Source organism: Fusarium oxysporum, chromosome 7 (genome assembly GCF_000149955.1).
Source record: "Fusarium oxysporum f. sp. lycopersici 4287 chromosome 7, whole genome shotgun sequence".
NCBI lineage: Eukaryota > Fungi > Ascomycota > Sordariomycetes > Hypocreales > Nectriaceae > Fusarium > Fusarium oxysporum.
The window spans coordinates 4,014,861-4,027,291 of record NC_030992.1 but is presented as its reverse complement, the minus strand read 5'-3'; the positions used below and the strand labels follow the sequence as shown (position 1 = coordinate 4,027,291).

Genomic DNA, 12,431 nt, shown 5'->3' with positions numbered 1-12,431 from the left:
ATCTATATACTTCAACCCATCACATGTTTCAGTCATAAAAAGACTCAGTGGTGATATTCCCAGGGATCTCACGTCGGAAACATTCGAGATGCATTATAAACCGGGGTATTCAGAAACGCTTTAATATATATCTGAGGGAAAGGATGAAACGGGGTTTCATCTGATGGTAGATGGCTGTTCGGCGATGTGATTTGCTGGACTAGTGCGGATGTTTGAAACAAGGGTCTAGGAGGGGGATGAAGTCCATGCTCCTTTCATCTCGAGAGGGCCAGTAACGGGCCGATTTGGTAGAAATGCTCCGGATGAGGGAATTGGGGATAGTGATTTGATGGAACGTTTAATTGAGATTGTTTCTGGGGTGTTTGATGTGGTGATGTGATTTAGGGTGCTGAGATGGCGGATATATGGCCAGTTAGGAGGATGGATGGGGGATGTTGAGATGTGAACGGAGACTGGGAATGTTTCAAGGTATTAGTAAATTGAGAATAGTTTATTGTGTGTGCAGTGAAGTAAGTGTAGTGAAGAAGGATTGGCTAATCCTGGTGTTGGTGAAGGATCTGACCTGAGAGATGTTACGTTTCATCCGTCAGCCGCTAAACGCACGTCTTTATGCATTCACTCAGAGGAGGATCTGACGAGAATCACGGCGCTGACTGGTCTGTGCCTCGATCCTTCTGTAGATCAATTACACAAAAGACGATTTACTAATGAAAGGGAACCAGAAGTGTATCATATTGAGGAACCAAACATCCTTCAGACTAACAACATATCATTTTTAACCATACTCGAACCCTAAGAATTACAACTTGCTCTGCTTGATCAGATGAGCATTAACAGGCGAAATTGCCTTCCCTGTCTTCCAAAACTCCATAATATTCTCCATCCCCAATTTCTCAAAGCCAATATGCGAATCCAGACTCGCACCCGCGTTGTGCGATAACAACTCCACGTTCTTCATCTTGAGCAACTCAGGGCTGATGTACGGTTCATTCTCGAAGACGTCTAGTCCAGCACCTGATAAATGACCGCTGGAAAGAGCTTCAACGAGATCAGCTTCGTTGATGAGTTTTCCACGCGCAATATTGACAAGCTTTGCGCCACGCTTCATCTTTGATAAACCAGCTTTGTTAAGAAGAGTTTCGCCTGCAAAAGGTGTAGCGACGACGACGCAGTCTGCTTCAGCGAGGAGAGCGTCTGATGATTTAAATGTGGCGTTGAGGGGTTCTTCGATTGACGAGGGCATTTGGGCGATGTCGTTGTAGATGATCTTCATGTCAAGTGCTTTATACGCTTTTTCTGCGATGCGACGGCCGATGCGGCCGAAACCAATGATTCCGAGGGTGAAACCGCTGGGATTGCGGGATACGGGGGCTAGGTTCTTGTTGGCGTCGATGAATTTGTCTTTATCGCCTGAGCGAGCTGCTGTGCTGGACCAACTTAGGTTGCGGAATACAGAGATGATGAGCCAGATTGCTGCGTCGGCTACTGATTCTGTACACGCGGCTGCTGCGTTGCAATATGTGACGCCTAAAAACACATTAACATTCATCGTTATAGTAAGAAAATGAGCGGTGAACGTACCTCGCTTTGCAAGAGCAGCTGTATCAACCCAATCAAAACCAGCTCCCGCACTAGCATAAATCTTACACGACGCAGGAAGAAGTGAGATCAACTCATCATCCCAATTTCCCATCTCACCGCCAGTGTTCCAGAACGGTCTGTAGATAGCGAAGAAATCACCAAAGGTTTTTTGCTTAAGGGCGTTGATGAAGTCGGGGCGGGACATGCTGTGTGAGCGCTTGATCTCAAAGTGAGATGTGAAGGTCTTGTAGAGATCATGGTTCCATTTTATGTCGTCGCCGAGATGAAGGACGATTGGTTTGGACATTTTGGCGGTGCTTAGTTTGTTAGAGGGGAAAAGATTAGTGCTTGGTTGGAAGGGATGAGATGTTGGAGGCAGGGTATTATAATGATACGAGTTTGAGTGTAACGCAGTTGCTTGAGTGTGAACACGGGCATTCGGCCGATGGGGGATGTTGAGAGAATGCCGGCTCTTGAGTGGGTAATTCTGGCCGATGGACTGTTGATGATCGACAGTTTGGGGGAATTTTGGCCGTAAAGATCCATAGAAAAGACGGTTTGGAGGGGTTGGATTGGTTGGGGCGAGTACCCCCGGATATTGAGATCGGGGTTCTTCCCGAGCAGCCGTTATAGCTACTGATCGTCGGTGAAACGGAAATCTGGGGTAGATGAGGCGGAAATATTAAAGATGACCCATTAAGAAGAGCATGAATGATGAAATACTGGTAATGAAGAATGAGGGCAAATTTTCAATGCCTTGAGACAGTAGTACTGGTGATATCTCCTTACTGGCCACGTCTATACTGAGACATTTCTTTAACGGACCACTCGTCGAGTGAGTCTTTACTATCCCTTCAACTAACTTAGTCTCACATATGCCTATGATAATACCCCATGCATCATGACCGAACAGCCAAACAGAAGTCCGTCTTCGACCATTGAGCTGCGACAGCGTCGCCAGCTTCTGGGTCCTAATCCTTCTTCTTGATTCTGGGGAAGCTCAACCAAACACCGGCGACAACAGTTATGAGCGCCAGAATGATAGGCTGCAAAACACCAACACCCTTATGATTAGCTATAGCACCGATAGCGAACGGAAACACCGTTCCGCCGGTACCGCCAATCGCCATGGCAAATCCGATAGCCGACACGTGGATCTTGGCGGGTAGAAGTTTGGCTGTGACCATGACGGCTCCAGGAAATAGAGGGCCGAGGAAGAAGCCGAGAAAAGCGACTGCAACGGCTGATACGATGAATTTTGGTACAAGCCAGAAAAGGAGTTGGAGACCGATGCAGATGAGGAGATAGATCGAAAGACAGAGTCTCTCGCCGAATCGCTCGGTTACGAAGCCAAGACATGCGCGCCCGAGAGCCATACCGGCCCAGAAGCCAGTGCCTGATGCACCCGAGGCATAAGCTGAAGCCTTTCGGACGCGGAGCATGAATGTGACGACCCATCCACCAAGACCGACTAGAAGAATGAGCATTTCCCGCAAAGATAGTATTAGGGAACATACCTTCAACACCCATATATGCAAAGAAGAACAACGCGCAAAGCCACGTAACCTTAGACTTGAGCGCCTCTCTGGTTCCAGCACCACTACCTTCCGAATTGTTCGCAGCATGCTCAGCCTGATATACAGCACCAGTCTGCTGCCAGAACGAAACAGTCAAACCAACCCATTCCACCACAGAAATTCCAATCTACGACGTCAGCCAAAGCAAAGTATAACAAGTGGTGACTCACCATAACGTAGTAAAACGTATACCAAGGCAACCCCGCCGAAACAACCATGCTCGTCGCAATGAGCGGCGAAAACAACGCGCCAAACGAATAAAACGCATGTAAAAAGCCCTGCACCGTATTTGCTTTGTCCATCGCTCCGACCCAAGCGCAGAAACATGCGTCTGTCAACCCGTTTCCGAAACCGCTCATGATATTGCATACCACGAGGACGGGGTAAGGAGGATGGAGGGCGAGTACGATGAAAGTTATGAGGTGACAAATTGGCGCCATGATGGCGACGCCACGCTGGCCGAATTTCATGTGGATGCGCGCATTGGTAAATGCAGCGACGGAGTATCCTGCGAACGGAGTGAGGAAGATGAGAGAAATGATGGTATAACTGAGATCGTAATATGTTTCAAGCTATAACTGTTAGAGAAATCGTCTGATCGGGTTGATCAACGTACATATGGGATCAAAGCCTGCGATTATTAGTAAAGTTAAACGAATGGGACTGGGGACATACGCCAACAGCCGCATCATTCATCCCAGCAATGATAAACGACAAAAACGCAAAAGCAAGCTTGGCTATATTTCCCCTAGGATAATTCCATCGCTGAACCTGAGCTGACGCATACGGCGGGGGTATATCATCCGGTGGGGGAGAAGGTTGCTCTTCGAGTTCTTTACCGCGGACGTGACATCCTTCTAGCGTTGTGAGCTCAATCGGCTCATGTGTTTGTGTAGCTGTGCTCGACATGATGACGGTGAGAAGTTTGAGGAGGAAGTGGAGGTGAGATGGAGGAGGTTTTATACGAGCTTTGTTATGGAGGGGAGGGATCTGCAGAGCGGGTAAATTACCGCGGTGCGTTGTAGAGCCTCAATGGGAAAGAGGGCCAGCGGAATGCTAGTGCTGGTGGTGACTTGACGTGCGGAGTGACGCGGTGGGTTATGCTTATTTTGGGGCGCTATACTTAGTGGAGAAATATTCGGTAGGCAATACGGGCCGTATTCCAGGTTTGTTATCAAATGACCACCAGAAGAAGAGCAGAAGAAGAGTCTCGGTATATTTCCGTACATAAGGGAATATGTCCTTTTGGGAGAAGGAGACGCGGTTGCATTATTAGAGTCACATGGTAAAGTCATATCGTGGAAGTCATTGAAAGGTCTGTTCACAGAGAATAGAGGCTGGTCCCTGAAATGTCAACATAACCAACAAAAATAAAAAAATAAACAAGATGATTGTGAATGAGCTACTTAGAATAAAAGACCATGAAAAATGGCTCTGAGGCCTATTATTATTCCTCAAAAAGGAGGAAGAAGGATCGAACCATTTTCGATTACGAAGACAACGCACCATTGAGTAGTATTCCAGAACAACTCACGGCTCACACATGTTACTCTGAAGATCTATTGAAAACAAGTATTGATAGGCTGGAAGCTGAGGCTGAGGGCATAAGTTTGGAATAGAATCATACAGTCAAGGAGGAATATACTTTCAAAAGATGGTTCGATTCAAAGCAGTGCAAAAGGCTATATAAAGCTATCTCCTTGACGAAGATTTCCGCATTCGGCCATGTTTTCTACTTTGGTGGTCTAAAAGTACATCATATCTAGCAAAGCTCTTTTCTGGGCATTCAGGGCAATAGTAACGCTTTCTATGCTCTTTCGGCTGGTGCGTTTCCAGATGCCTCGCCAGCTCTCTTTCCTGGAACATCCTGTCACAAAAAGGACAAGACCTGAAAGCTGTAGGGGTATTGTTATGGGACCTGGTAGAGTAAATCAGAAACTCTCATTCGTCATTTTCGTTACTGATCACTTACTCTGTGTCGTACATTTGTCCTGAAGAACCGTAGGTATGATCCAGAGAATCAAGTCCCATGCGAGCTCTGACTGCCTCAGTTGTGGCAATAGACAGAGGCTGGGAGGTTGGATATTGTGTATATGACTGTGGGGTTTCCATATTGACTTGGTGCGTGGTAGGCCTCTCATGATAAGAAGCCATGTTATTGTGTTGGCCAAAATCGAACGCAAAAGGGAGGGAATGTTGGATCTCGTAGGAAGGGTCAGGCGGTATATTAGGTCTCTAACGATCCGAAATATCTCCCCCAGCCACTCTATATGAGACAACAGACTGCTCTTCAATGCGTGCCTCTGTGCTGAGGCTAGTCCCAGAAAGTGCCGGCATAAAGCCAGTGGCGAGGTAGCTGTGACTAGTGATATTTCCAATGTGACGAAGCGCCTCTGTCTCGTTATGAGTTAATTCAATGTCGCCGGCGCCGAAGTCGAAAGTGGCGAAGTTTGTGTTTTCCGAGTCCTCATTTACTCCCGCCATCGAGATGGTGGGATACGCAGTGGGAGGAGATGACGGCACAGATTGCTCCCCAGATGACATGGTAAAACGAAGTTACTGTTGTAGAATGATGCTGTAGAACAACCCGATAACACTGTAAATCGATGTCTGGCTGAACCAAAGCAAGCGACGTGTCCAAAAAGTGAGTTTGTGACTGTTATAAGAAGTCCCAAGCATTAGATGTTGCTCTTTTCTCAGATTCCTGGAGGCATCCTTTCTGGATACGTACTATGAGCAAAGGTGGATTGAGCTGTTGGGTGCCTAATCGCCAAACCGTAAAGGTATAGAATGGCGCCCAGCAGGTATGATCACCGAGACCACCCATCGCTTTTGAACTCATGCACTGAAAGCTGCATTGTCCAAGCGTCAACGAGGACAGACTTTGGAGATGTCGAGGGTCTTCGAGAACACCGTACAAACCATTACGCCAACGATGATTGGTTGGTGTATCATATGTATGTTGACGGCCAGCTAATGCGTACGGCCAGCTAATGCGGGCGGCGAGCTAACGCATATGGCCGACTAATTCAACTTTGGCGATTCATCTTTTATGACTACTGGACGTGGAACATCGTCATTGGTGGGAAATGTAACTTATCACTGATGTTTATGTTAGTTATCGGACCAACTGTCTGTGGCCTCCAAACCCCTTCGAAGTCAACTAACCGCAGTGGGAAAAAGGGTGCATACTCTGCTTGCTTATGATACGTCTGGCTTACTGTGCATTCCATCCACTACGACATTAAAGCTCACCGGCCAGCGTTGTGCAAGGGTTTTGAAAATAAGATAAAAAACCAGCGAATGATTTCAACTCAAAAGCTACAGATTACTTTGCATTCATATATACTTGTTTGATTTACAGGCTCCTCTCCAGCCTGCATTTGCATTACATTGGAAGCATCATGGTTGTACTTAATTCGTCAAAAACGACAGAACACGGCACAGTGATTGCAGGCGGCTTAAATCATGAAATAGTTCCTTACTAGCCAAGACATTTCTGCACATCTGCATTTCAGCCTCTGACGTTTCCTTGAGCATTTCGCAAAAGATAAGCAAGGGGCTTAGGGATGGAGGCAACAGAGGAGAATTTCCGCAGAAATGTGTTGGGTCAGAGTTGGAACTTGAGAAATCTACAAGACGTCCACAAAGATATGTCTTCGACTTGATTTACTATATTAAGGAGGCCTACCACATAAACGTAGAATAATCACTACCAAGTGAACACAGAACAATCAGTGAACCTTATCTACTTTGCTCTTTATATCAACTTTATTATCCCTTTGTGTATTATTTCACAACAACAAGATGAGCTCTTCCGTCAACCAAACATCCGAGGCTCTCAACAGCAAGCAGCAGAGACAGTATCAGTGTCTCTGTATTTTGCTTTAAGCTGTTAACGAGACTTGCAAACAGAGGAGCGATATCAGATACTCCTCTGGAAAGAGTCAAAGCGATGCCCTCTTGACTGATTACCAGAAGTTCATTTGTAAAATGGCCCAAATCCTCGATAATGAGAAGGGTGGCGATTCTGCCACAGCGCTTATTGTTGCGAAAGGGCTGCGTGGGCCAGACTACGTTTTTGCCTCAAACTCGAGGAAAGCATCTGAACTGGAAAGAGCCAAGTCGTTTCTCTCTGACCTCCTCGGATACGTGGGAAGCAACCCTGATGGATTGACTCCCAAGGGACTACAAAAGCAAGTCTTTAATCGTATTCTTGAGTTCAATTTTCTTAGATTTGATGCATACCTAAACGGACTGGGTACTGCTCTGCAGTTCTGCATAGATAACTGTGAGAGATCACAGGAGCCTAGCAGTAAGCATATAAAGAAACACAAACAGTTCTCTAATCTAACAATGATAGGGTTCAGCGATATGGCTCAGTTGCAAGCCATCAAAGACAAGTCTCTGTTTCCTCGCGACATGACTTCCTCTATTGACTCCAAAAAGAAATGTAAGAAGCCAGCCCCACCTTCATCTCCCACATTGGCAAAAACGCTAGGGACTAAATGAGACTTGGAAATAGTTTTCCGTGACTGCGAAGATCTTATCAAAGCTATACATAACAGCCAGAATACCGGAATAAATAAAGTCTTCGACAAGCACATCGGCATTACCGAGCCGGAAATTTCATATCAATGGTATCAGCTGCGCCATCATCTTGGCCGTCTTCATTCACTTCGCCAAGCTTCCGAGGCCATAATCGATGCTTCCACAAAGTGGCCCTCGCTATTCAAAGACTTCACGGTCAACTACATTCCATCATCCCGTCTCCAAAGGTTCACTCGCCTCCACGGACTGCGCGCTTCGCCAACGGACATTATTGAGGATGCATTTCCAGATCATGACCTAACATATTACGAGGGCGACATCGCGGAACTTCGCAGACACGGTCTGGATGAACAAATCCAGAAGCAGGAGCTTAAGTTTCCATCAAAGACTCTGGTTCACTGCGAAGCGAATTTGCACCGCCATCTTGTCAAAGCTCGCAAAACTCGACCTTGTGACTTCTGGAATGATGTCATGTTTATCGCTACTAGCAAGCCTCCTTGCAGGCTTTGCTATTACTATTTTCAAGACGGCGACAACGACTTCCAAGTACAGTCGTCTCACATGAACCTTTACCCTCGATGGCGACTCCCCGACGTTGTTGATTCTAACGATGAAGCAAGCATTGAGCATCGCGAGGAGCTGATAGAGGATATATTCGAGCACATGCAGGAAAGTATACTGAATGTTTTACAAGAGAAATTCCCTCAGTGGAAACGAAATGATTCTCGTACAGACTCGCGAGGCTGTACGGATGTTCGAGAGGGTGCTGATAGTAGAACTCCAACTGGCGGACACTATATGCCACCCTCGGTCGTGGATGAGGGAGACTACGTGACGGACATATGCACTGAAACTGAAACTTTTGGTTTTGCCCATTAAATCCGTTTCATTGACAGTTACATCTCAATATACGATTATACCTTGAAGTCTTTGTCCTTAGTGTTTTGTTCTAGGCTGCTCTGATTGATGGTTGAACAAGTTCACAATCTTCGAAGTGGTTGAATTGCTTTGAGATCAGCTACATATGGCCACTGTCAATCACTGCGCGCTGGTTGTCTGATTGTGTCGATTGTGCTAGCGCTTGTGCCTAACACTGCGAGCATTATCGCCCAGCTATTTATTATCCGGTTGCTCTTTTTTCGCAATTTACGTCACCGCTGTCATTTCGCCTGTGTGGCATGTTTTTGGCCATAAATTCAGTCTTCATCTCCGCCTCTCGCTCTACATCAACTTGGAGCGCACGCCTTCTCTTCTTGACATCACCGCTAAACTTCCGCAAAGCATTATACCCTTTTCGTCAAACGCACGCCGCCATGGAGCCACGCCCCCATGATCCGAATCTGTTAGAGAGCCTGCAGCCTCTCATCGAACGGGCTGGATCTGTTCTCGCTCAGAAGATGGAACGGGCCGTGAATGTGGTCTCTAAGCTGAAAGCCCAAGGAAAGCGAGTGCTGATCTTCGTCAAGGAGGACTCGACCGCAACGTAAGTCGGGCAAGTTAACGCCTCTCGAAGAAAGACACTGATGGGTCGGTAGTACGTTGAACGAAATGATGCGCGCCCATGGACTGAACTCTCATGAAGTCGCCACCATCTGGAAAAGGGCTGAATGTGGGTTCATCGTCTGCAATTTCAACGACGCTGACCATCCACCGATGCTGTCATCACGACATTTGTAACGCTCAAAATCCCAGGTCCCAGGTTCTACGGCGCCTGTCATCGCGGTATCGTTCTCTAGATGGCCGACGACCTTGAGGACGTCCTCCGGGCTACTCGTGCTCTGACCAGCATTGGCCAGACGCAACAGGTCGAGTGGAATAACTACTTCGTTCAAGAAACACTCGACATGGTGCACGATCTTGCTGTTTCTCGTAAGGCGGTGTTGGGACTATTTCTGAATCCAGCTATGTATCCCGAAGTCACGGGTGACTTGAGAGGGATCCTCGCTTTCCACGAGGTCGCCCTGTCAATGGGTCACGCTGCGAGTCGGTATCCGAGAAATCGTGTCCACTGGATCTACATGGAGACCGAAGAGATCAAGCGGGAAGGTAAGTTTATTTCATCACTCCAAGTTCGCACGCCATCTTACCGCCACAGGTCTTTTCTACTCCGCCATCGCCAAGCTTCTCAAGGGAAACCCTGGAGCTGCTAGCAAATTCAAGAAAAGCACCATGGCTCGGATCGCCAGGAGCTGGAAGCCTGGGCAGACCCTGACGATGGATCACGTTAACCTCAAGCTTCCGACGATTGAGGATGGCGTTGTCTTGTATAAATATGTAAAGGACGGATACAAGCAACAGTTGTGAGTTCCTTATGAAGGGCTGAAGGGTGGAATGTAACCAGGTCGTAGCGTAGGCATGGGAAGTCGCGATACTTTGCAGTGAACCGGGGAGGGATGGCCAGTGGAAAGAATATGAGCTGATGTGGTTGACGACCATCCTCTCTCCCGACTTGGTGCGTGACTTGTCTGATCCTGTGAGATAATGCACCTGCAAATGAGACAGTAAACACCCACTAGTCTTGACCATTCCACTCCCTCTTCAAAGTTCCAATGAGTGCCTTTGTCTTCCATTTGATCACCTCATCAACCTTCTCCAGATACTGTATGGTATGGGTCCGCACACAGGGATCTCTTATGCAGTATCCGCCTACAAACAAACTCACATCAGAAATCATTCTCAAAATTTGGACTGAAGGGCAAACCTACAGAGCGAAAGCATATGTGCAGGCAGATAGAATGCGTTTGCAACATGAGAATTGGACAAAGCAAGACCCATCAGCATGCAGAGATACGAAGATATGTTGTTCTAACAATCCGTTAGCATTTTTCAACAAGATCGCCGCCTTGACGCACCTCAAACTCTTGTCTCCTGTGATTGTTTGTAGTCTGTTTGCTGTCGCGTAAACACAAAACAGCCTTGGATGCGTAGTAATGCTGCATCGCCACCACTCGAGCATGTTAGCAAACTGTAAAGGTCAAAGCAAACAACTACTTACCAGGCACCGACGCAGCGAAGCAAATGACTGAAAACGGCCTGTCACTTGAGATATCCGCCGCTTTGTGAAATATGGGCTTGAATGAAACTGGTCTGGCCTCATACCATTCCTGCATCTCCCTTTCAACAGCTTCCCACTTTCCAAGATCGCCGTCTGGACTTTCCATTGGAAGAAATAGCCTCATGAGTTTGGCAAAGTTATAAACTGCCCTGTTCGCATACGCGGAGTCGTCAGATCTCCGAAACACCGTTGACCTCTCAAAGTTCTCAAGACATATCTCAAGAGGTTCCCTGCGAACAACGTAGACGTAGATAGCTTGTCGAAGATGAACCCAGCTCGCTGCCTCTGCCAAGCCACCTTGCATGACAAACCGAGCAATGGCCTCATGATTCAACAGATTCTGCGTTCCACTGAGATGGTGATAGTAAGAGTCAGTCTCGTTATCGTTCTCTTCGTACAAGCGCGCGATCACCACAGCTGTGAGAAGCGTCGAGTCCCACGTTTCAGGTGGTTGAGCGAAAGCTTCGATGAGGAGCTTTATACATTTATTGTGATAGAATGTGCTCTCGATGTCGTCGGAGCTGTTGGTGCAGCGAGAGTCGTAGCGGCTTGCGAGTGCGAGGAGGCCGTTCATTATCATCGGTTGATGGAGTGCTAGACGGGGGACTTCGAGTGCGAAATGGCGGGCATCATCACAAGCGTCGGACTTCAAGAGTTAGATTTCGGAAGTACATACGGCGGGATTTCTTACAAGTGGTGCGAGTTTGTGGATGTAGGTCATGAAAAGAAAGGCTTCTCGTTCCGTCAACTCAAAGGGATCTTGATTGTGACCTTGAGTGGCTAGTCCTTGGGTGGGTATATGGTGAGGAGACGTTTCGGAGTCGAGAATGTATGGGATAGATGCTCGTGGGAGTGATGAACTGTCCGGGTGATCCGATTGGTATACTGGAATCATGTTTCGGTCCACGGGAGAGTCGGTGATGAAGTTTAGTGGCGATTCCCAATAGTTTGACGCCGGATCCAAAGGCCCAGCTTCTGATTGAGTGTGCTTAAGGTCGTCTATCGATATCTCCATCATTCCTTCTGATATCGGCTGCGTTGCCGACTCATTTGCTTCCGGTCTCACGTCCGATTCCTCAGGCACCTTGCCATCAATTCCACGGGGTGTCGTGAAAGAAACTACAACAATTCATTAAAAGCCTAAACAGGAGAGCGTGACTGGTAACTTACTCTTTTGAGGAACCTTGGCCCACTTGCGCCCTGATTCCTTCTGGCCCTCTGCGTGAGTGTGTTTGAACCGAATGTCATTCTCAAACCGACATTCCTGCCCTGACTCTAGACAAGTGCCGCATTGCGATGCTCCAGGCTGGGTGACGCACTTTCTGTGTCGGCGGCGACAAGCAGTGCAGCACTTTACTCGTTTCATGGTGGTTGACCGATTCTGGCTGGGATGTTGTAAGAGGTGGAATTGAATCTGGGGTGAACGACATGGGTTAGGAGATGATAGCGGAGAACAGCTAGACCCATGCGCTAAATCCACTACAGAATTATGAGATCGGCTACTATGATTAGCTCCCGTTGGTAGCTGTAGGGTGATCAGGTTCAAAAGAGCATTGTTCGTAATGATTTGATAGTATGACAGATGCTGCGACTGTGACTACAAACGCTTATCGCTTGACCTCGCCCAATGAGCAGGATCTTAAGTTTAGCAAAAGTCGAGATGGTTG

At 47.4% G+C, this 12,431-nt stretch overlaps 9 protein-coding genes across 11 annotated transcripts; 4 read left to right on the top strand and 5 right to left on the bottom strand.

The window, feature by feature from the left end:
• Positions 1-708: 708 nt before the first annotated feature.
• On the bottom strand, positions 709-2,033 carry FOXG_10709 (alcohol dehydrogenase). Its single transcript, XM_018390185.1, has 2 exons — positions 1,582-2,033; positions 709-1,527 (listed from the first exon to the last, which is right to left on the bottom strand). Exons 1-2 carry the CDS (start codon positions 1,886-1,888, stop codon positions 800-802), a joined length of 1,035 nt encoding a protein of 344 aa, XP_018248583.1. The 5' UTR covers positions 1,889-2,033; the 3' UTR covers positions 709-799.
• A 242-nt stretch (positions 2,034-2,275) lies between these two features.
• On the bottom strand, positions 2,276-4,112 carry FOXG_10708 (uncharacterized protein). Of its 2 annotated transcripts, XM_018390183.1 has the most exons (5): positions 3,834-4,112; positions 3,775-3,789; positions 3,329-3,730; positions 3,099-3,285; positions 2,276-3,052 (listed from the first exon to the last, which is right to left on the bottom strand). In XM_018390183.1, exons 1-5 carry the CDS (start codon positions 4,065-4,067, stop codon positions 2,553-2,555), a joined length of 1,338 nt encoding a protein of 445 aa, XP_018248581.1. In that variant the 5' UTR covers positions 4,068-4,112; the 3' UTR covers positions 2,276-2,552. The 2 variants fall into 2 exon arrangements, with proteins under 2 accessions (XP_018248581.1, XP_018248582.1); XM_018390184.1 differs by having other exon boundaries at positions 3,775-4,112.
• Positions 4,113-4,850: 738 nt separating this feature from the next.
• On the bottom strand, positions 4,851-5,312 carry FOXG_10706 (uncharacterized protein; the record flags this gene model as incomplete). The annotated part of the gene is made up of 3 exons (XM_018390181.1): positions 4,851-5,076; positions 5,131-5,228; positions 5,277-5,312. 3 exons carry the CDS (start codon positions 5,310-5,312, stop codon positions 4,851-4,853), a joined length of 360 nt encoding a protein of 119 aa, XP_018248580.1.
• An 81-nt stretch (positions 5,313-5,393) lies between these two features.
• On the bottom strand, positions 5,394-5,642 carry FOXG_10707 (uncharacterized protein; the record flags this gene model as incomplete). The annotated part of the gene is made up of 1 exon (XM_018390182.1): positions 5,394-5,642. The coding sequence occupies one exon, from the start codon at positions 5,640-5,642 to the stop codon at positions 5,394-5,396; it is 249 nt and encodes an 82-aa protein (XP_018248579.1).
• A 306-nt stretch (positions 5,643-5,948) lies between these two features.
• FOXG_20352 (uncharacterized protein) lies at positions 5,949-6,152 on the top strand (the record flags this gene model as incomplete). The annotated part of the gene is made up of 1 exon (XM_018400635.1): positions 5,949-6,152. One exon carries the CDS (start codon positions 5,949-5,951, stop codon positions 6,150-6,152), a length of 204 nt encoding a protein of 67 aa, XP_018248578.1.
• Positions 6,153-7,151: 999 nt separating this feature from the next.
• On the top strand, positions 7,152-8,588 carry FOXG_10705 (uncharacterized protein; the record flags this gene model as incomplete). The annotated part of the gene is made up of 3 exons (XM_018390180.1): positions 7,152-7,473; positions 7,522-7,611; positions 7,684-8,588. 3 exons carry the CDS (start codon positions 7,152-7,154, stop codon positions 8,586-8,588), a joined length of 1,317 nt encoding a protein of 438 aa, XP_018248577.1.
• Positions 8,589-9,022: 434 nt separating this feature from the next.
• FOXG_20351 (uncharacterized protein) lies at positions 9,023-9,386 on the top strand (the record flags this gene model as incomplete). Its single annotated transcript, XM_018400634.1, has 2 exons — positions 9,023-9,192; positions 9,245-9,386. 2 exons carry the CDS (start codon positions 9,023-9,025, stop codon positions 9,384-9,386), a joined length of 312 nt encoding a protein of 103 aa, XP_018248576.1.
• A 59-nt stretch (positions 9,387-9,445) lies between these two features.
• FOXG_10704 (uncharacterized protein) lies at positions 9,446-10,013 on the top strand (the record flags this gene model as incomplete). Its single annotated transcript, XM_018390179.1, has 2 exons — positions 9,446-9,755; positions 9,805-10,013. The coding sequence occupies 2 exons, from the start codon at positions 9,446-9,448 to the stop codon at positions 10,011-10,013; spliced, it is 519 nt and encodes a 172-aa protein (XP_018248575.1).
• FOXG_10703 (uncharacterized protein) lies at positions 10,000-12,130 on the bottom strand (the record flags this gene model as incomplete). Of its 2 annotated transcripts, XM_018390178.1 has the most annotated exons (7): positions 10,000-10,174; positions 10,223-10,355; positions 10,415-10,514; positions 10,562-10,656; positions 10,705-11,410; positions 11,456-11,883; positions 11,935-12,130. In XM_018390178.1, coding segments are annotated over 7 exons (1,659 nt in total). In that variant the 3' UTR covers positions 10,000-10,173. The 2 variants fall into 2 exon arrangements, with proteins under 2 accessions (XP_018248574.1, XP_018248573.1); XM_018390177.1 differs by having other exon boundaries at positions 10,000-10,355.
• Positions 12,131-12,431: the final 301 nt, after the last annotated feature.

What these genes read in the sequence shown, in the direction of transcription:
- FOXG_10709 (XM_018390185.1), bottom strand. Translation starts at nt 1,888, where the DNA reads ATGTCCAAACCAATCGTCCTTCATCTCGGCGACGACATAAAATGGAAC. An exon ending in AGCTGCTCTTGCAAAGCGAG is followed by an intron (nt 1,528 to 1,581) that starts GTACGTTCACCG and finishes ATGTGTTTTTAG; the next exon opens with GCGTCACATATTGCAACGCA.
- FOXG_10708 (XM_018390183.1), bottom strand. Translation starts at nt 4,067, where the DNA reads ATGTCGAGCACAGCTACACAAACACATGAGCCGATTGAGCTCACAACG. An exon ending in ATACGTTTTACTACGTTATG is followed by an intron (nt 3,286 to 3,328) that starts GTGAGTCACCAC and finishes CTGACGTCGTAG; the next exon opens with ATTGGAATTTCTGTGGTGGA. An exon ending in TGCATATATGGGTGTTGAAG is followed by an intron (nt 3,053 to 3,098) that starts GTATGTTCCCTA and finishes TCATTCTTCTAG; the next exon opens with TCGGTCTTGGTGGATGGGTC.